Genomic DNA, 21323 nt, shown 5'->3' on the forward strand with positions numbered 1-21323 from the left:
ATTGACGCGGGACAAAATTTAAAATCCAGACCCTTAAACATGAACTATACAATATCCTAAAGTCTATTCCAGTATTATAAAATCATTATTGCTTTCTTCAGATATTTTCATCTCTTAAATGCATTTTTTGATTCCTTTTGACGATTTAAGGTAAGAAGCTTCGATGAAATTCAAATTGTTTTCCTTTCATATATTATAAAATCTCACATTTATTGTCACATGGATGCAACCATTAGACTATAACGGGACTAAAATTGTTTTTCTAGTTGCGATATTTTAGAGTTTATCCATCTTTGCCAACATAGCCTCATCCTAAACCCGTGGGAGTGGCTATCAAAGCTGCCTGGTAACATCTTGATTGTACGACCTACAGTACAAGCAGGTTAGCATGCTATCGTTGCTGATCCTTCTGATTGAACTGATGAAACTTCTGATTTGAGTCTGTACCTTTACTGCATTAACAGAATGGCTTACAAACAAACTGTGGGATACAGTTTATGTGTTGGAGCAAGAACATGTTGGTGGATGTTATTGTGCATTAATTTAAGGGGAGGATCCAGTCTCCTCATTGCATGTTTTTAGGTCTTTATGAGAAGAGATGAGAGATGTGTGAGTCAGATGATTATGTTAGGCTACATTCATTCACACGGCCACAAAATTATAAACTTTCAAGCACATTTCGGCTACTTTTGCTTCAATTAGGTTAAAACACAATGTGCACAAATACGTATAAATGGAAACATATTAAGACACAGATGGAGTAATGGTGGATTGATGTAATGAAGGAGGAAATTAACAAGAATAAGAAAGTGGAAGCAGGTTTGGATGAAGAATGTATTCAAGACAGGATGATGAAGGGATGGAGGATTAAACGAAGGAGGACAGAAATACATGGGAGTGATAGACTGAAAGGAGGAAAAGATGTTAAATAAGAAAAAGGACACAGGAGGGATAAACGACTGGAAGAGAGATGTGGACAGAAGAAAAGAGATGACTGGGTGGATGGTGAAGGAATAAAGGGATAAATAGATGAAAAGAGGGAGAGGGCAGAGAAAGAGGGATGGAGGCTAATGTGATGACAGGGTGATGGAGGGATGAAAGACAGAGTAAGACAGGGAAGAAGGGATGAGGAAAGAAAAAAAAGATGATGGAGATTTGGGAAGATGCAAGAAGAAGGGAATGGAAAAAAATAGAAGAAGCGATTATATCAGGATAAGAAGAGAGAAAGAATGTGGAGGAGTGGATGAAGAAAAGATGGACTCGGAGGAGAGGATTGAAGGAAGAAAAATTGGGAAAAGGAGAAAAGATGGAGGGAGGGAGGAGGAGGGGAGGTGAAAACAAGAAAAAGGATGGAAGGAGAAACAAAAAAAGATGGAGGGATGGATGGACAGCAGTGCGGTAAACTCCGGGCGGTGCTGAGCCTGTCACTTTTTAAATGCAAATCACCTCCTATCACACACACACACACGCACGGGCACGCACGCACACGCGCACACACACACACACACACACACACACACACACACACACACACACACACACACACACACACACACACAGTTCAACTGCTGATTTATTGATCAGATACTATTGATCAGTTTTGACCCTTTGGAATATATCTGTACAGAGAAGAAGAGCTGAAGAGAATCCAATCAGATCGATCAAGTAGATAGTGTGGTGTGTGTGTGTGTGTGTGTGTGTGTGTGTGTGTGTGTGTGTGTGTGTGTGTGTGTGTGTATTGCGTGCGTGTGTGTGTGATTATGGCTGGATTCAGTTCGTTTGTCTGACGCGAACCCAGTTGAACCCGGGTGGTGGCGGTGGTGGTGGTGGTTGAGGTAGGGGGGTGTGTGTGGGGCTGCTGCAGAGTTTGAGCAGCTGATGTGACACCCCCCCCCCCCCCTCTCTCTCTCTCTCTCCCCCCCCCCAAAAAAAAAAAAAAATCCGCCCAAACCTCCAGCATCAGCTGTTTGTCAAACCTCCAGTCTCCCCCGATGCAGAGCCACACAGTCATAAAATGGGTGAGGCTGTGGTAAAATGAAGGGACCCCCCCACCCCCACCACCCCCACACCCACACCACCACTACCCCTCCCCTCCCCTCCCCTCCCATTCTGCCGTGCAGGAGCGGCAGGAGACACGCGGTAAAAGCGGCAGATAAAGCTGCATCCTGATCACCCATCCCGCCACGGATCGATCCTCCTCCCCGCCTGATCGGGACTCATGCTCCCACACTCACGCGGCTCTATCAGGGAGGAGGCGCGCGCGCAAGATGCAGGATGCGGCCTCGGAAAAAAAAAAAAAAAAAAAAAAAAAAAAAATCACTGCATTTTGGTTCCCGGCTCATTTCAGAGTCAGCCCTCCTCCTCCTCCTCCTCCTCCTCTTCCATCAGGTCATCCAAGCACGCATGCATGGACATGCACGGCCACATTAGCATGGATGAGAGCGTTTTTTATTTATTTTTTAAGCCAGTTTTCCCATCATGCATGCAGCGCTGCACGAGCAGAGAAAACCTGTGCAGGGCCTCTGCGTCTAAACCCGTCGAGACCCGTTTAAAGTCAGGCCATTAAAAGGAGGAAAATCACTCAAATAAACAGGGTCCAAGCTGTAAACCGTGACCTCCAGCCGGTACATCCCGTTTACCAAACCAAACATCCACCACCAGTGAACGCTAAATCAATGTGATGTCTGAGAAAAGCCTCCATTTCAGGCTCCATCCTCCCTCCACTCTGCAGCTCCTTCACATCACTCTGTATGCACAGCATGAGGAGCCGCAGCTCAGCCGCCTCTCCTCCTCCTCCTCCTCCACACACCTCAAATCAGCTCAAATGTGGCTTTTAGCAGGTTAATGCTGCGCCGCTCCTCTGCACTCGGCTCGCGTCCGGATGCAGCGGAGGAGAGGCGGCGAGGCCGAGGAGCTGCTGCGACGGCCGCAGGAGGAAGGGGGAGGAGGGAAAACACGGAGGCCAACATGGATGGAAATTAAAAATGAAAATTGAGCTTACACTTCGCAGTTCCGCCGTACGGTCCTTCATGGTGTCGCCGCGCCGAGCTGGCTGCTAGAAAACGGAGAATCGGCCCTGGTCCGGGAGGGGAGGGGGGGAGGTTTCCAACACCGCGCCGTTCGTCGTTTTGCGCTCCGAGATTCCCCAACAAGATTTTTTTTTCTCTATTCGTCCTCCTCTCGTTTTTTTTCTCTCCTATGGTTCGATTCCCCTGAAAAGCGGAGCAGAGAGATGGAGGGAGGAAGAGCGCGGTGTGACGCGTCTCCGCCTTCTGCTGCTGCTGCTGCTGCTGCTTCTTAGGAGGAGGATTTTTTTTTTTATCCGTGTGGTGACGGCGCGCTCGAACCCTCCTCTTCTGCTTTTTCTTCTTCTTTTAAATTGCGCCTCTCCGCCGCTCTGCCTCAGGCTGGCCCCCCTGTTGGTCCGCGGCTTTCTCCTCTTCCTCCTCGGTGCGGTTGCAGTGTGGCCCCGCAGCGCGCAAAGCAGCAGCCCGGCAGGAAGAGCGACGAGAGAGAGAGAGAGAGAGAGAGAGAGAGAGAAAGTGGGGGAGGAAGGGAGAGAAAGTATAGGGAGGAGGGAGGAAGTGTGGTACTGATGCTGCAGAAAAAGAGAGCTGAGGGAGGGAGGGGGGGGGTGGACGATGCGGAGGGGAAGTAGAGGCAGTGCGCAGGCGCCAACTCCCTCCACCCTCCATCTTTACCTGCTGCTGCCTCTCCCCTCCCCCTCCTCTCCTCTTTTCTCCCCTCCCCTTTCTCTCCCTCCGCAGCAAGCAAGGTGTGTGTGTGTGTGAGTGTGTTTGCGTGCGTGTATGGTTTCAGGTGAATGAGGATCAGTTGGAGGGGGGGGGGGGGGGGGGGATGCACAATCTGTTCATTCTGTGTTCTCACATGCAAAAAATCTACTATGTGAAAAATTCTGCTAAATCTGCATGTGCACATTACAGCGTAAATAGAGCACATAATCTCAAATTACAACAAAATATCAGTTTACACTCAGGATATATGAAGGGAGAGGCTGCGTTCAATGGCTAAATCAACCACATTGACTCAAGTGTCTTCATTTTAAGATCCAAATTACTTTTCCTTTTTGCAACCTTGTAATACCCAGCTAGATATATTGGATTGCTGTTGGTAATTTGAATATTTATCAAAGAAAATAATCCATAGAATGGAGACGTTTTGACAAAGATTTGGTTAATAGATTCAAATAAAACTTTATTGATCCTCAGGAGGGAACTTAACCTACTCAGCACAATAAAGTGACGTAAATAAAGTGAGTAAAATGAGTTCGACCTTTTCTCGCTGCAACAAGTCAAGTCAAATGTATGTATAAAGCACATTTAAAAAAAGAAATCATGTTCATTTTCATACTGTACAACCAAAAGGAGGATAAACACGTCAATGCTTCAATTCTATCATCCGAAAATCAAGCGGCAACTTCTGTTTTTTCAAAAATGAAGCCAATGCAACTGTGCAAAAAAAATAAATGCAGTTCGTTAAGTGTCCACTTGAGGCGGCTGTAAAATATCGTAAATCTCGTTAAGTTCACGTGAAGAATTTAACTAAAGGTTCATTGTCCCAACACTAGATGGCACTTTAGTTATCTTTCTTCAGTTATTTAATTTTTCCACATTAAAGGCTTTAAATGTGATTTTTCACACTTAAATATAATATAAATCAAGTATATCCTCTGAAAATAACTCTGAGTCATGACTGTCTACAATGGGTGTAACACCCGAGTCCCACTGTCTGTGATGTTTTCCTAGTTTTCAGAGTCCTATCTTCAGTTTGTTCACATCGTCGGGACGGCCGGCTGACTCCTCCCCTCGCGTATAAAAGTTGTTTAATTGAGGGACTAGAGAAAAGAAGAATAACATACTGTACTCACTGCTTAACTGTGTTTCTAGATCACGCTCATTTCAGGTAAATTTACATGCAGTGTGAAGATACCAGCATAATAAAGATCACTAGCATTAGCATGCTAACACAACAATGGTTGTTTTGGTTTCATGCTGGTGCTCAAGGGCGACATCTGCTGGATCAAAAAAATCGCATATAAAGCCTTTAACGTGAGTGGATAAAATGACCACAGCACTAGCTTAAATGCAAAGAGCATTAAAGCAGAAAAACAGAGCTGGTTAGTGTTAATGAAAACAGCCACTAGAGGGTGCTGTGATATCTCTGGCAACAGATAATCGTCTATTTTTACAGCCCGATAAGAAACACAAAATAATCCAGATAAGTCATCAGAAAAGCTTGAAACATTTTCTGTTCACATTTGTGATGTCACCAAATACAGTTACAAATGAAGCGTCACTGGAGAACTGGAAATCCCGTTCTGTGCACAAGCATCACTTTAGCTTTCTATGTTAATTATGCAAGAATGAAAAAGCCTGTTGAAAAAAAAGTTAAATTAAGTTTTAAGATATTACAATCACAATGTTTCGACCAGATTTATTCTTCAGGAGAAAGACCTCTGGTTGAAACGTTGTGATGGTGATGAATTAAAACTTGTTGTGTCACTTGAGGCAGTGTGCCGGTCTGTCTTCCTTCTCTGTGTGCTGTTGTTTTTTGTTGCACTGCCCTGCTCCAATGAGATTTACGTATATCTTCCTCATGTTGTGAATCAAGGTTCACACAGAACTTTTTTTTGCATTCCGGTTGGATCTACAAACATCTATCATGTATAAGAACAAAGTTATCGGACTGTATGAAATTGGCAGTTAGTGTGTTTTTTGTGTGTTTTCCTTCTTATTTCTGAGGAAGTGAAGACTGAATTATCAGATTTGTTTTATGTTGGCATGGTATTCATTCATTGATTGTAATTGGACAGATCATCCAAACATTTATTGTTTGCTTTTTGAGTAAGGGGCAGGCAAAACAAGATGTATTCTTCTCCCTGCTCCTTTCTGTACATGGGATAAAGTGTGAATCGTTTTTTCTTTTTTTTTTCTGTTGTGTGTTTTGACAGGTACGGAACAAAATAATAAAAAAAAAATTTTTTCTACTGTTAGCTAACGGGCTTCAGAAGAAACAGGAGCATAGCTGAAGTGACTGTACTCAATCTTCTCTCTCTCTATCAGGGGTGGGCAACTGGCGGCCCGGGGGCCACGTGCGGCCTCCATTAACCATCAACGTGGCCCTCAGGTAAATGTTTTACACATCAATTAATTGGAAACATGAAAAACATGATGAAATCTGCCATGAAATCATGAAACTCAGAAATATGTCCATAATAATATTTGATCACTGGTATATGTTGAGTTAATTTTGCCCTCTAGCAGTGAGAATTAAATGAATGTGGCCCTTGCTGTCATCGCTGCTCTATATGTTTAAATTGTAAACAAACAACACACAATCATCTTTACATACTCTCCTAATATAAATGTTGAAAACACACATTTTTGAGTCTTCACAAACTAAGTGAGCTACTGACTGTTTAAATCAGTGTTTCTACCTTTAATGAAAATACTCATCTTCAACACATGAAGGTGTATTTGTCTGAGAACTTGATGCTTATTCCAACATAGAATCACAAAAGTTATTAAACTTACATCTGATGAGTTTTAACGCCTCAAACAGGGCAGAAAGAAGAGCTAACAGTTATCTGTCTGTAGCAGCTTCCTGGTTGATCTCTGACCTTTGACTCACATGACCTTAGTCGACCAATTATGAAGCTGCAGGTCTAAGCACAAATAAAGGTAAAAACCCTTACCCTGTCAGCCACCAGGGGGCAGTGTCAATAAGCAGAAATGAACTACAAATGTCTGCTTAGACTGACTCTGACCTGTCTGACTGCAACACTTAGACTGGTTTGAATGAAAAGTATCCTGCTGGTACTCGGTATCTGCTGAAACCCAAGTCTCTGTGTCAGAATCACTACTGGGAAGGAACTTATTTGGTGTGTGTGAAAATGTATTTGTAGAGGTTTTTAGGATTTCTGTTGTGGTCTCTTCACAAATGTATCAAAGTCATGTATGAATTTTATGTCTAAAAGGTGTCAGAATGAATTACTTTATATTCAGCAAAGTTATGTTTGGTATCTAGAGGCAGAAATGTCGCTCTTCTACACTGGCAAAACGAGGACAGTTGAACTTACCTTTTTTTAGGGAGGTACTTTCTGGACTTCAACAACATTAACACATCCACATAAGAAGCATTTTACATTGACTGCATCCCATCTTCCATCAGAAATACAAATGAAGTTAGCCATTTTAAAAGCCTTTTGAATCCGTCCATCAGAGCAGTTGTTGCCCCCTCGTTGCCTTGGAGTCCCTCTTTCTTGTATCCAAAAAAAGCTCACCATCAAGTCTTATTGTTTAAGAACAGACAAAGCCTCACGCTCACCTTGAGATCTTTGGTTTTTGTTCTCTTGAGCTCATGTGGGAAAGAACCTGAACCTGGATGTAGACCTCAAATCAGGTCCCATCATCAGACTCTCTCATTTGGATAAAAACACCACTTCTAATCTTAAAATCCCTCCAACTTCTGAACAGGGATGTTCTCTGGGTGGAGATAGTAGTTATGCGTGTGTGGGGGTGTGTTTGTGTGTTTGTCTGTGTGTGGGTGTGTGTGTGTATCAGCAGTGATATATGAGGCCAGCTGCTATTAAACAGAGTCTTGAGAGTTTAAAATGGAGTTTTAATGGTGGAGATGGACTCTGGAGGCGGCTGCAGGTTGGCTGGACGCCCGGAGGAAATCCCCTCTTCTTCATCATCCTCTCTCTCTCTCTCTCTCTCTCTCTCTCTCTTCTTTTCTTTTTTCTTTTTTTAAAATCCTCCTCTCGGAATCTTTTTACCCAAAAGGAAAAAAAAGAAGACATTTTAAACGTCTTAATTCATATTCAGGTTGTGCAGAGTGGACAGACGTTTGACTCTCAGGGAAGAGGAGCGGCTCTTTGAACCAATCTTGAAGGAAATCAGAGATCTTGTTTCATCAATAATTCACCACGTCTGGTCTGTCCTTGTCGGCCCAACAGGACGGTGAACGGTCTGAATTATTATCAGGGAACAAATGTCTCATTTCAAACCATTTTATCAGAACATATTTCCTTTTTATTTCCTCATGTGGACATTTGAAATCACAGTAACTCCTCAAAGAGTTCAGCTCAGTCATCAACAAGTCAAATCACCTTTAATCGAAATCATACCAAAAACAACTGGTTCTTTAAAAATCATAGATCAGTGTTTGAATGTTTCTGTAACTTTGTGACCATCTGAAACAAAGTTCGGTGCCTTGCACAGGGGCACCTCAGCAGTGCTCAGCAAGTGAACTATCACCTCTCCAGCTACCAGACCGATTCCCAAATATGGTCCGTGACGCAACTTGAATCGGTTCCCAACCCAAGTCCCTACAGACTGAGCTACTGCCACCATATGCTCTACTAATACCCCTACAAGACGAGTATGAGGGCAGCAGTTACCGTTGTCTTTTTTTGCAATCTGCAGCCTCACCACTAGATGTCACTAAATCCTTCACTCTGCTCCTTTTATGGAACCGACTGAAAAACAACAACAATAAAACATAATTTATATCCACAAACAAGTAATATATAAATATACATTTTAAAGTAATAATAAACGTTGGTGCTGCTTTTGAATGTGTTCTTAAGCCTTCATGATCCAGCGATCAAATGATTATTTTTCTGGTCTTGTTTTTACATCTCATAACAAAGATCAGACTCAAAAAATAAATTCATTCATCCCCAGAAAAAATCCCCTAAATTCCTCAACAACAAAATGCAATTCAACCGTGAAATGAGGGGGCTTTTTGGGTACAGGTTGTGGGCAAAAGCGTTAAGATGGTAAAGGACTATGCAGACCTGTTGTGACCTCTGGAGGTCAGCAGAGCTAGTTCACAGGTCAACCTTCTGGGTTTACTCAAAACCTGCATCAGCAGTGAAAAACGGATTGTTTATTGTGGTGCGTGTGTGTGTGTGTGAGCGTGTGTGTGTGTTCATAGACGTGTGTGTAGGTGCTACACAGTCAGCAGGGTGTGTTTCAACTGTTACTGTTACTCAGGACTGCTGACAGTAAACTGTTGGCCTGCCACTGACATGCACACGTATGTCTTCTACAAGTGGAAGAAAATGGATGTTGGTGACTGGTGGACTTACATGAATGGAATCATGAGAATGAATTTAGCTAGATGTAATATTTGTTTGGGTTGGTGATTCTATCATCTTAGCTGCAATACATGGCATGTGACTTGAAGATTTATTTTAATTTGTGTTTTTTAGTGTGTGGAGAATCTTGTGATGGAAGCAGAGTCGACTAATCAATAGTCAGTCAAAAATGTTCACTCAAACCCAAACCAGTTTTGAATGTTTTTTCAAACAGTGGAAATAGACTTAAAAAAAAGTATTTTCAATGAAAAATTCTTGCTGGGAATGGAGAAGATGTTTTTCATTTTTATTATTTTATTATTTTATCTTTATTTTTATCAGGCTCTCCAAAAACCATTATATAATGGTATATGAAATAATGAAATCATCTTCATATACATTATTTAAGTATTGTTTTATTGGTGTAGGTGTTAGTTCAAAATATCAAATAAAAAACTGTAAAGCCAAAAAGAATTAGGAGCATTGACAGGTGATCTAACTTTTTATTTTTTAAACAAACATGTTTCTAATGATAAACAGCCTGAAGAGATTCTCAAAGCAAGACGCTCTCATGATGACCTGACCTCCCTGAGTCCCATTGGTGCTCCTGGTCCTCCTTTGTGTATCCCATCACGCCCTCGTAGGTCGGTGAGGGGGCATACTGCTCACACAGGGATCCCTGCAGGCTGGGAGCACATACCGCAGACAGACGGACAGACAGCAAGCCGTGTTTCAGGCGTAACCTCTTGTTGATGTTTTTTCCTGATGTGGGGATGATGTCCACCTGGCCCAGCAAGTCGTCGTTCCAGCGGTTGTCCCGGTCCCAAACCTCAAAGCGGATAGGCCTGTGGAAGAAATAAATGTCATCATCAATAAAAGGTATTAGAATAAACCTCTGGCTTTTGTTCCCCAATTGACTCTAACGCTGGTGTTATTATTATGATAATGTGATCCAGTGACTTCACCAGGAAGTGGGACAGTACGTGTAGCTACCAGAGGTTGGTGTTGAGGACTGACATCTACAACTTGAATTTGTTGTACCAAGATAGCCTATGGGTCCCAGGACTGCAATTTCAGCAAAAACGTTCCACGATCTTGTATGCTTCTCACATGGACTTTTTCCTGCATATAAACCAAGCCTATAACTGGAGTGACCAATTTCAACATGATTTCAAACAGAAATGCACAAAAGCTGAGACACCAAAATCTTGTCCCTACATACCAATCCTGCATTCATTTCTTGAAAACTGCTTTTCTAAGATTATAAATTGATATGATGACTGATATCATGTAGACTGTTTATATTATGTCAGATTAGTAAGGTTCACTTACTGCCTGCGTTGAAGGTTGACAGTTTCAAAGTGAATGAGGTAGTTCCAGGAGGGGAAGTCGTTGTTCCAGATCACCGGTGTAACCGCTCCTTGGTTACCATAGAAAACCTTAACGTATCCATCTGTCTTAGAGAAATGGTCCCCCCAAAGTCCTTCCGCTCGGATCACCGTCACGTTCATCTGGGCAATGCCAGGCTCTCTAGGGCAGCACTCCAAGTTGACCATTTGGTGTCCTTGGCAACGACAAGCACAGTTCTGGTTTTGGCTGCCAATCCTGCAGCGAGCCGGGCAGTTGAGCGGCCTGGCATTCTTGCTGATGTAGTCGCTGATGGCGTCACGTAGGTTACTTCTGAGGATGGGGTTGTCCGTCACCTACAGAGTAGAGGCAGGGAAAAGTTTAACTGAAAAATCTCGCAATGCAGTCAGCCATTAGGCGTCTACTACACGTGTCCTTGAGAAGGCGGGGCTGTCTCTCTTTCAAACATAAACAAGCTGAGAGAAGCACTGGTCCGTCAATGTGAACACAGAGTTAAGAACAACAACCCAGAGGGAGTTTGACTTCACCCTTTTTTTTTTTTTGAGAAAGTTATAACTTAACAATATATTTATTTATGATTGAATTGATATCTTAAAGTTTTTAAATGTGGCATAGTACACCTTCAATCAAAGTTTTCAAGAGAAACTTGTTCAACAAGTTCATCGCCAATGATTCACTAGATGTTGCATTATCTGTTCGCTAACTTTCCTCAAGTCCTGCTGTATAGTTACAGTTGTGTGAATGTTCTTATGAAGGAAAACACATCTGAAGATGGAGGGCAGTCACATGATCGTGTTTTATAAAGTTCGTTTTTTTGCGCCACATTTACAAAGAAAATTGTAGCCATAATTAAGTAAATAAATAGCTCTTAATTTAGTTTCTCACCAGCAGGTGCAATGGGCTGATCTGGTAGGAAACCACACCTGGGACCCTCTTCAGGGAATTCAGCCACTTCTTGTACTCAGCGGCACTGTTCGGGCTGAACATGATGTCCCCAACATCCCCGTCCCCTCCATGAACCTCTGTGGTCCGGTCAGAAAAGGCCTGGCTGAAGGTTGATCCAGTTTTCAGGCTCTTGCTCTGTGCCTTGCAGAACTCAAAGGCTGAACTGAAAGTGACGAACATCACGAAACTAGCCTCCGCGCTCAGGCAGTTGCTGACGGTGCGGGCTGACATCTTGCTCATGGAGGCCTCGCAGGTCCGGATGGCAGTGATGGAGTTCAGACGGCCTCCGAGTTGGACCCTACGGATGAAGTGCGTCCCATAGATGGCAATGAAGCGTTTGAAAGCCAAGGTGTTCTTGTGGTGGCGTGTGGAGGGGAGGTCCTTGAGGGAATCTTCAAACTCTTTACTCAGAGGAGGGCGCGCGTGGAGACGGAAGCTGAGGGTTCAAAAGGGGAACGTTTTAAAAGTCTAATTTTAAAGAAGTCCCTCCCCCCATTCCTGACTTCACTTGAGGACAATTATCAGACTTTACACTGCTCCCCCTTCAGACAGTGAGGGGTCATTATTACCTTTAAAACAATGTGAGTTAATAATTAAGAAAAGGGCATATATTTTGAATCGAAAAGTGACACTTTTTCTGTGTGCCTAAATCCTGTATTCTTTCTATTGACCAGCTTGGCTGATGGTGGAGTTTCTTTTCTCAGTAAACATCTACCTAATGTGAGTATGGTCCAAATCTCTGTTTTTAAGTCTTCTTCAATACAATGTGATTGTGTAGTATTGAGTCAAGTAGACCATAAAGAAGAGGAGGATTTAGGATGAGTCTACCTTCGATTGACTATTTGTTCCATGGTAACCTGAAAAATGTCTTCTTGTCATCTTGTATTTGTTCCCTAAAGACATTTGGAGAATTCAGCTTTTTCGGTAAGAACATTTAGCTAAAAGTGTGTTTTTTAGCTAGCAAGTTTATATGAAAAACAGAGGCATCTTGCTCAAAGAACTAGCCCTACCATGATCTGATAGCTTGGCTAACCCATCGCTCCTCTCCAGGTCCCCCTGTTGTCCAAATATGGTCCCACAAAAACCAGATGGTAACAGCCAAGAATGCCAAATTAAAAATGTGGTTTCGGGAACATAGACCACACCTTAAACACAACCCATTTCCATTAAAGTTGTGTTTAAGCACGTCTTACTCACTCCTATTCCTCTGACACTGATTTCTTATCCCCCCTCCAACATCCCTCGACACTTTACCCTTAACCCTTATGTATATGCATGTTACAATAAAGTATTCATAATCAATATCTTTCTTCTTTGAATAGTCCAATGGGTGACAATTTGGGGCTAGGCCTTCTTCTTCTGGTGCAATCAGATTGGGAAGTACTTACTAAATTTCCTCTCAGCACTTACGAGTAGTATTTGCAGTTAAAACTGTGGGTGGTGAAGGAGAACTTGTCTTTCTTGCTGTGACTGTCTGCAAATTTTGACGATTTGGAGAATGAACCTCCGGTTGCAAATCCTCCAAATGCAGGCAAAGTGAGACCCACCTGAGGGACATCAACAGGTATGAAGAAAAACGTAAAAGCTTACATTCTGCAGCACATAGTGGTTGACATACAAGATTATTTTTGTTTTGGGTAACAGTGTTAGCATTCATGACCTTTAGATGTTCTATTTTTATGACCATATCTTGTTAAAACTCTCACCTTCCAGCTTGCTGAAAGAGAATTACTTGTCTCTTTCATGAATGACTGGCTCGTCTCAAAGAACTTACTGCTCAGACTACGCCGGCAGTTCACCTGAGAGCAGAGAGCAACTTAGATCCTGCTGATATACAAGACTATGATCCCTCAAACTAATGTTTCCCCAAACATACCTTTATCCTCCAGTCCAGCACGGACACCGGGAGTTTCTGGGTCTTTTTGACGAGGAAACAAAAAACAGTTAGTTGTGTATAAAATAAACACAATCAAACCATGTTACATTGTCATGGTTCAACCCATGGCAGCCACTCGCCTGTCTCGACCCTCTGTTTCTCCTCCCCTGTGTGTCCTGAATGCAAATCCAAAGCACTGGCCTAAAATGTGAAAATTCTACAATGACAGTAGGAGACCTCCCTAAGGGGCCCCCATATGACAGCGCTCACTTTTGTTGACCTGACAGGCGTTGCATGTATTATTCCCTTTAAAAGTAGGATATGAAAAAAAAAGAGGAAGGGTAGTAAGTGTTGGGAAACTGGCAGACATATTGGTAAAAAAAATGCCTTCAATAGATTTTTGCCTAAGGTCACAACAGATACTCGAATACGACTGCGTACAACATGAGAAGGTGGAGACTTATCATCAGCCTTCACATCTAGTCAATGAGCTTGAACAGTACTGAGGCCGTACTCAGTATCAAACCTGGCTCAGGATCTGACCTGATTCAAGAGGTGGTTGTGGCATATGGTGCAGTTCCCCTCGACTCCTCCCACCATGAAGTTCTTGACGTCGACCACGCTGGCTCCGCTGGTCCTCATCAGCACCACGTCGAAACCCTCACCGGCCAGGTTGTGACCCGGGACAAATGGAGCGTTCTGACACTCGGTGAAGGAGCTGGTCTGACACCCCAGAGCTCGAGGGAGGAGGGAGAGGAGGAGGAGGAGGATAGGGCTGGAGGAGAGCATCGTAGAACTGAACAGGATAAGAAGAAGAAGAAACAGACTGCTGTGAAAAAAAACTAAATAGTTTGTTGCCCCTCCGGTGGTGGAATGAACTTCCAAAGTCCATTGGACTTTAAGAAAAAGCTAAAGACCCAGCTCTTTCATGAATACCTACTAACTTAGTGATGATGGTCTCCATATTATTTGTTTGATAACGACGACTTATAAGATGGTTTCTATACTGATTAGAGCTCTCAAGAACTGCCCTCAATGTTGTGCTTTGCCTCTGGTCACTTCCTGTCAGCACCTGTGTGTCCAATCGGACTCAAAGCTGATCGTTTGCTCTTACTGACATTGTTCCCTTTTTTCTAGATCCTTGCTTGTGTTGTACTTACTCTCTGATGTACGTTGCTTTGGATAAAAGCGTCTGCTAAGTGAATTGTAGAATTGTAGTTTATTGAAGTATTTCTACCCAGAAGGCATCATTTTGACTCAGGGATTCATCACCACCTGTCAGTGTTTTTAACTCAGTTACGGCCTCGCCTTCCTCTTAACCTCAAAGTGATGTCAACCATCTTCAGGCGTTGAAATGGTTGAAAGCTTTCTCTTTTTCAACAAGAAACATCAGACATGGAAAGGTCTTTAAGAATGTCAAATCTGTTTGTGTTTTTACTGTTTGCTAGTTTAATCCATACCATGACTTATGCATATAAAAGGGAATATTATAATTATTATGGCAAGTAAACTTTGATTCCACAAGTGTTGGATTAACTCTCTGTGGTGTGACCTACTTTAAAAATAACAGTTTGACAATGTCTCTAAATATCCCATTAGTTATTAGGAGCAGATATAAAACTAGATATTATTTTGGCACACCAGCATCATCACATTGTCAAGAGTGTCAGGACCCTGAAAAGATACTGCAAGAAAACTGGGGCTTGACTTGGAGAAAAATAATCTCTTTCTTGGATTGATTTACGAATTTGACATAAATAAATTAACAACTTTATTCTTATAAATGTACGTCTTTAATCTCAAAATTTTAGATTTTTTTTTTTCTTTAACTTGGCCCTAATAAGGCCAAACATTGTGCCTGTCTTTAACACAGAACATTGACTAAAGTGACTTCATCTTGAAGTTTTTTAATCAGTTTTTTCATCTAAGATTCTGTAATGCAGTTTGCATTTTAGGCACGGATATTAATATTTAAAACAAAAATCTTATCTTCTTAATATGCCATGAGTGTTTTAATATTTCCAAAGTAATTTTTTAAAATATTTATTTCTGGGGCCTTTTGCCTGTATGCAATAGGACAGTGGAGCAGGAAACTGGGGAGAGAGATTGGAATAAGACAAGGCAGCCACAGGTCGGACCTGATCGCATATTGGGTGTGACCTTACCACTATAGGTCATTTGCACCCCCCTTAAGTTGTTTAAAAGAACATTTGTGTCAAAAATGAAGACACATACTTAACACTTTTGGCACCATCAGAATCAAGAGAATTACGTCAAATGTCAGCGGGATGAGGTCAGACAGAGGGTAAAGATGTTATTATAGTTATATTAGCATTTTGACCTCTTTAAGCCTTTCACTCTTCATGCACCTTGTTAGTTGGTGAAGTTGTGCCAGAATATCCCGCTCTGCTTCTAGAATGAATAAGCTAACATTTTTTCATGGTAACAGAAAACACTGCAGGATACATTTTTATTTTTTATTTGTTATAGCTCTGTTGTGTTAAAATACTCAACATTAGCGATGAAGTATATATTAATATGCAGGTTCCAAAAAACTGGACATCAAGCTCATTCATATGTTTCAGAACATTTTCCTACCGTCACAGCAATGAAGATGATGATGATGATGATGAGGAGGAGAAAGTCTCCCTGCTGAGTGTCGGTCCGACTCTGTGCTCTGTGTGGAGTGGGTTTCTGTTTCTGGTTTTAAAAACACTTATTGAGACGTTTCTGTGCAGAGTGTGATCACACCTCAAAGAACTCTGAAAGTCATCACAACAGCCTCGCTGCTGCTCTTTATTTCTCCTCTTTAACCTCAAAGGAGCCAAAAAGACACTCGAACACCTTCAGGTGACGACGATCTCAGGTGAAAAAACAAGGACACATGTAATTTAAAAATACTCTCATTTGATATTAAAGGGAAGCATATGTCTGATTAAAGTCTAATTTTAAATGTAATACGAAAAAAAATCATCAAAAATGTATTTTGATGCTTGGGTCAACATTGATGAATATGAATATTAAAACTTTTCGATGCCAGTAAAAGGTTATTTTGATTCAAGTTTAACTAAAATAAACGGGCAGTTTTTGACATCAACATTATGTGCGTGTGTGTGTGTGTGTGTGTGTGCGTGTGTGTGTGAGAGACAGGAAGCTGTCGTGTGCTTAAGACAAAAACAAACTTCAGACTCAGCAGGAAAGCTGCTGTGAAAGTCACACTGCTGTCATGACTGTTCCTCTCCTCTCTCTCTCTCTCTCTAACACACACACACACACACACACACACACACACACACACACACACACGGATCTGAACAAATTGTACCCTGTCACGCAAATGTTACAAAAAAAATAGCTGGAGGAGTGGAAGAAAGAGGCGTGAATTGTATTGCATAAGTTGAGAAAACAGATCACAAAATAAAGTGAACTGATCTCACCTGAAGAGATGTGAAGTGGATGCTCAGTAATATTTAGGGATCATGTGACCTGCGCTGTATTCACAACTCCACAAAATGTGAAAGTGGAATGCAGCTGGGCATATTCATTTGACCAGTGTGCTCATCGTGCACATAGTGAAACCGCTTTCTTCTCTTGGACACTAACCAGTGTGTTTTTTTTCCCACACATTCGCTGATGCTGAGGATAAGTCCAATAACAGTAGATAATAGATTCGATTAAAGGGCAAAACACTGACATTGTTGGTCTCTGCTTCACCCTTCATCTAAACATTGCAACCACAGCATCTTCTTCACGTCATGTCCTGCCTCCTGAGGACCCAAAAGTTGAACTATTTTCGACTGAGAGCGCTGCAAAAAAAAAAAAAAAAAAACGGCTTATGAAAACGCTGCACTATTTGATTTTGAGAAGAAAATGAGCGCTGCCAATGACAACACGGTGCCAACACAGGCCCTAAAGTGGACTCAAGACTTGAAAGAAAGCATCATCAACATTATAGTATAAACTTAAGTGACATCTGATCATGTGACATCAAATTAATCAACTGAACTAAAGTGACTTCTGAAGGCCATAAAACCAGCTGCTGTATGTTTTGTCCGTCTCTGGCTGCTGTCCTGCTACTAATGCAGTAACTGTAGTGAATCATCAGCACACACACACACACACACACACACACCCACACACACACACACACACACACACACACACACACACACACACATACACACACACTGCTGACTGCACACATAGTGAGTCTAGACGAAACAGTTCACTTCACAGCAACAATAAATCTGACTTTGTTTCTGACTTGCATTTCTTTTCCTCTCCTGTTTTCTCCTCTCTCTCTCTCTCTCTCTCTCTCTCTGACATCACCACAGTTAATGCATTTTATGCAACATGCTCTGATCGAGGAATCCGATTGGAGAAGAGACATTCCATGAGTGCTGACATAGATTACAACAGCATTCCTTTCCACTACGTGTATCACATGTATGTACATTTACATGTAAGGAGCTGCAGAAGAAGTAAATCACAGAAGTGCTGATTTGGAGTAAAACAGCGACCAGTTGCCCCCTTGTAACACTCTGACTTCTTTTATTAAATGTAAATGTAAATGTAAAAATATCTCTTGTTAAATAAAATCATAATCCAACTCTCTCTCATTCCTCCATCTTTATTCTCCTCTTCTGTCGCTCTGATCTATCCTGACTTCCTCGTCTGCATTTCCTCATCCCTCCTTCTTCCCTCTCTCTCTAATCAATAAGACTGACTTTATTCATTTTTCTTTGTTGTCTTCTTCCCTTTCATGCTTTCTCCATCATCCCTCCATCCTCTGTGACTCTCTTTCCTCCTCTTCCTCCTGTTTTTATGTTCCTGTCTTTGTCTCTTGCTCCCCCTGCAGGTTGGCTGACACACTGCAGCTGATCAGTTTCACCTTGGGCTGAGGTTGAAGGGCAGGAGGAGAGATCTGTGTGTGTGTGTGTGTGTGTGTGTGTGTGTGTGTGTGGGTGGGTGTGTGTGTTTGTGTGTAAGATTAGTGTAAGATCAGTGTAAGATTTGTGCTCGATATCAAAAGATCCTTTTTTTTTTCTTTTTGCACACAAGCATGCACGCACACACACACATACACACACACACACACACACACACACACACACACATTTGTAGGTTATCAAAGATGGCAGTGATGGCTCTGTTTGTCTCTGCAGCAACGTTATGAGATTAAATGATGCCTTGGTGATAACACTGTTGTACTTACATACACACACACACACACACACACACACACACACACACACACACACACACACACACACACACACACACACACACACACACACACACACACACACACACACACGCTCACTCAAATTCTAGCTATAAGCTCAATTTTGATGCATGAAATTTGACTCTTCGTAGGGCATCTGAGATTTCCTAAAGTTTTCAAGATGAGGTGAATGTTTGAATACAAACAGACAGTTTTTTTTAACTTTAACTTTATCCAGATTTTCTCCCGCCAACCTGCTCATATTTTTTCCACAGAAAATCTGAGGGAGCTGATGTGAGAACCCAGCAGGAAATAATCAGGAGAATTCCCCTTGAGGAAGAAGGCTTTTTGTATTTTCTGTATTCAGTTTACAATAAGAGAAAACAGTTGTATACCCTCACTGTTGAATCTTTTTCTTTTGTTACAGAAATGTTTCTTCATTTGATTTTACTCTCGATTAGTTCAGAAAGTCGAAATATTGTAACAATTACAAAAACAGCGTGGATGCTACAAAGAAGATGAGTGGAATGTCTCTGCTATAAGTTATATTTGAGCAAAAAGTGAATGTGCAATGCATGAATTAATCTAAAGTACCTTAACATTAACAATGACGAATATCAAGTCAAGTCGGCAAGTTGGTCACCTTGTTCCTTCCCAATTTTCAGAGTCGTTGCTCCGACTTGAGCAGGCGTTCATGTGCATTTTACAACTCGTAAACTCGTTTTTCCAATGTGTTGGACATCATTTGAACACACCATTTGTCTCTGTGTTTCATCCCTTTTTTGATGATTTTCCTCGCGGCTCTTTGTGTTTTTCTTTCACCTGTCTCATGGACTTTTCTGTTTTGATGTTTTACTTTATTTGAAAGTATTTTTTTTCTTTTTCCTCTTGGCCTTTTTGTGAGATAACTTCTTTTCGTGATCTTTCAATTGGGTCCACACCCTTGCTTCTTGACGAACCATGACAATCTTATGCACAGAAAACAGATTTTAAACCTCAAAATTCAAAGCAGACACCCTCCATCTTGTTGCTGCCTTCACTGCCTCTCTCACTCTGATCAATGCATCTTCTGATGAGCTGATTAACCTTCATTAAAGAAGTGAAAACAGTCTCCGAGCCCATCACTTTGCAGAGAGGAAGATGAACATTAAATTAGAGGCTTGATTTCCCAGGGTAAAGTCAAAGATCTGTGAAACACGTGGATCTGTCATCCTCTTTATTCATTTATGTAAATCTCTTCTTCCTCCTCTCAAAGTCCCCAAAACCTCTTCAGCTGTCTCTCCTCTTCATCACGTCCTCCCTCTAACAGTCTTAAATGTTGCATGAAATCTTTCGTACAGATGATTGTACTTCACATCTGTCTGCTGAGTTGAAACATGAAACCTGTTTTTAAGCTGGTAAACATCTAGTGACAGCTTTCACCTATAAGCGCTCTGATCATGTGGCATTCAGGGACAATCAGTTCTGTCAATGCTCCCTGAATACTCTCAGACAAACAAACCTGCAGACACTGACAAAGTAAACACATCCTTTTAAAGACAATACTGCAATAATTCTCTCTTAAAAGTGAAATGCATGTTTTGAAATTGTTGTGAGAAGTTGTACTAAATTGTTAAAAGTAGAGAAATGTGATTATATCTACTAGGGCTGGGCGATATGGACCAAAACTCATGTCTTGATATTGATTAGCGGAATGGTGATACTCGATATATATCGATATGTATGTTATTAACAGTGAAAACACATGGAAAATAAACTACCTGTTTGTGAATTTAAAAAGTAATATTATAAAATAAATATTAATATAAATACAATAAAAGAGAGAGAGGAGGAGGAGCAGGATAAAGAGGGACAGACAGTCAGTCAGTCATCATCAGTGAGATGATAAAAAGGTGACCTGGCACCTCTGTAACGTTATTTTAATGCAACATAAACTATATCGATATTAACGATATTGTCTGACCCTATATCTTGTTTGAAAATATATCGATATATCTTAAAAACTCGATATATTTCCCAGCCCTAATATCAACTATTGTTCCTTGTGCTTTTAAGGAAATGTTGTATTTCACTATCTGTATGAAGGACTACTGCTAATGTTTTTGTTTCTCATTAAGGTCACAGATTGTAATATTATGCAAACAGCCTGAAGCTTTAGATCATAGCTTAACAAGTAGACTTTTTACATCTGCTGACTTTTCAATGAATTGATTGAACATTTCAACAGACCCTTAAATTGTTGGTAACAAAGTATTAGATTATATAATTTGTCAATAAGTAATTTAATGAAAACTGTGATATAAATGAAGTGTGTTCTTTTAGTAAAAGTAAAATAAAATGGAAGTAAAAAGACAGAAGGAACGCACCAGTATCTATAATTTGTACTTCAGGGATTGCAAAACAATCAGAAACAGGACACAGTTGCATCTTTTCTCCTGGTTTCATCACAAACATCTGGAGCTGAAAGAACTGGCAGAGAGAGGGGAAGGAGGGCAGTAAACATATTAAAATATCATTCTTCACATGTCAGAGAAAAGGGCTCTGAGCCGACCTGCTGTTAATAATTCATAGAAACAATTTCCTCCTCCATGTTGCTGTGTAATAAGCATCTTCCTGTCCATCCAGCTGTGACAGATGTGCTCCATTCACCTGTTATGCAACGTTACGTGTCTTTGAACGCCTCATCAAGTTAATGTTTCTGCAGGTGACAGACAGACGGAGAGAGAGAGAGAGAGAGAGACAGGTACAGACATGCTCTGTGGGCCTGCAGGCAGCGGAGGAGGGAGTTCACCTGAAGCACAAACTAT

General features: G+C 41.5%; 2 protein-coding genes across 2 annotated transcripts in view; both read right to left on the reverse strand.

The window, feature by feature from the left end:
* stx1b (syntaxin 1B) overlaps positions 1-3592 on the reverse strand; it is a 62380-nt gene extending 58788 nt beyond the window's left edge. The window contains exon 1 of the mRNA XM_065964825.1: positions 3002-3592. Within this exon, the coding sequence (XP_065820897.1) occupies positions 3002-3031 (30 nt within the window). The 5' untranslated portion in view covers positions 3032-3592. The remainder of the gene's footprint in view (positions 1-3001) is intronic.
* A 5909-nt stretch (positions 3593-9501) lies between these two features.
* Positions 9502-16316, reverse strand: prf1.3 (perforin 1.3). The gene is made up of 8 exons (XM_029281922.2): positions 15891-16316; positions 13836-14088; positions 13293-13334; positions 13123-13215; positions 12827-12963; positions 11357-11852; positions 10436-10806; positions 9502-9948 (listed from the first exon to the last, which is right to left on the reverse strand). The coding sequence occupies exons 2-8, from the start codon at positions 14079-14081 to the stop codon at positions 9657-9659; spliced, it is 1677 nt and encodes a 558-aa protein (XP_029137755.2). The 5' UTR covers positions 14082-14088; positions 15891-16316; the 3' UTR covers positions 9502-9656.
* Positions 16317-21323: the final 5007 nt, after the last annotated feature.

Source organism: Labrus bergylta, chromosome 16 (genome assembly GCF_963930695.1).
Source record: "Labrus bergylta chromosome 16, fLabBer1.1, whole genome shotgun sequence".
NCBI lineage: Eukaryota > Metazoa > Chordata > Actinopteri > Labriformes > Labridae > Labrus > Labrus bergylta.

What these genes read in the sequence shown, in the direction of transcription:
- prf1.3 (XM_029281922.2), bottom strand. Translation starts at nt 14,081, where the DNA reads ATGCTCTCCTCCAGCCCTATCCTCCTCCTCCTCCTCTCCCTCCTCCCT. An exon ending in CTCTTTCAGCAAGCTGGAAG is followed by an intron (nt 12,964 to 13,122) that starts GTGAGAGTTTTA and finishes GATGTCCCTCAG; the next exon opens with GTGGGTCTCACTTTGCCTGC. An exon ending in GTCAACCTTCAACGCAGGCA is followed by an intron (nt 9,949 to 10,435) that starts GTAAGTGAACCT and finishes TTTCTTCCACAG; the next exon opens with GCCTATCCGCTTTGAGGTTT.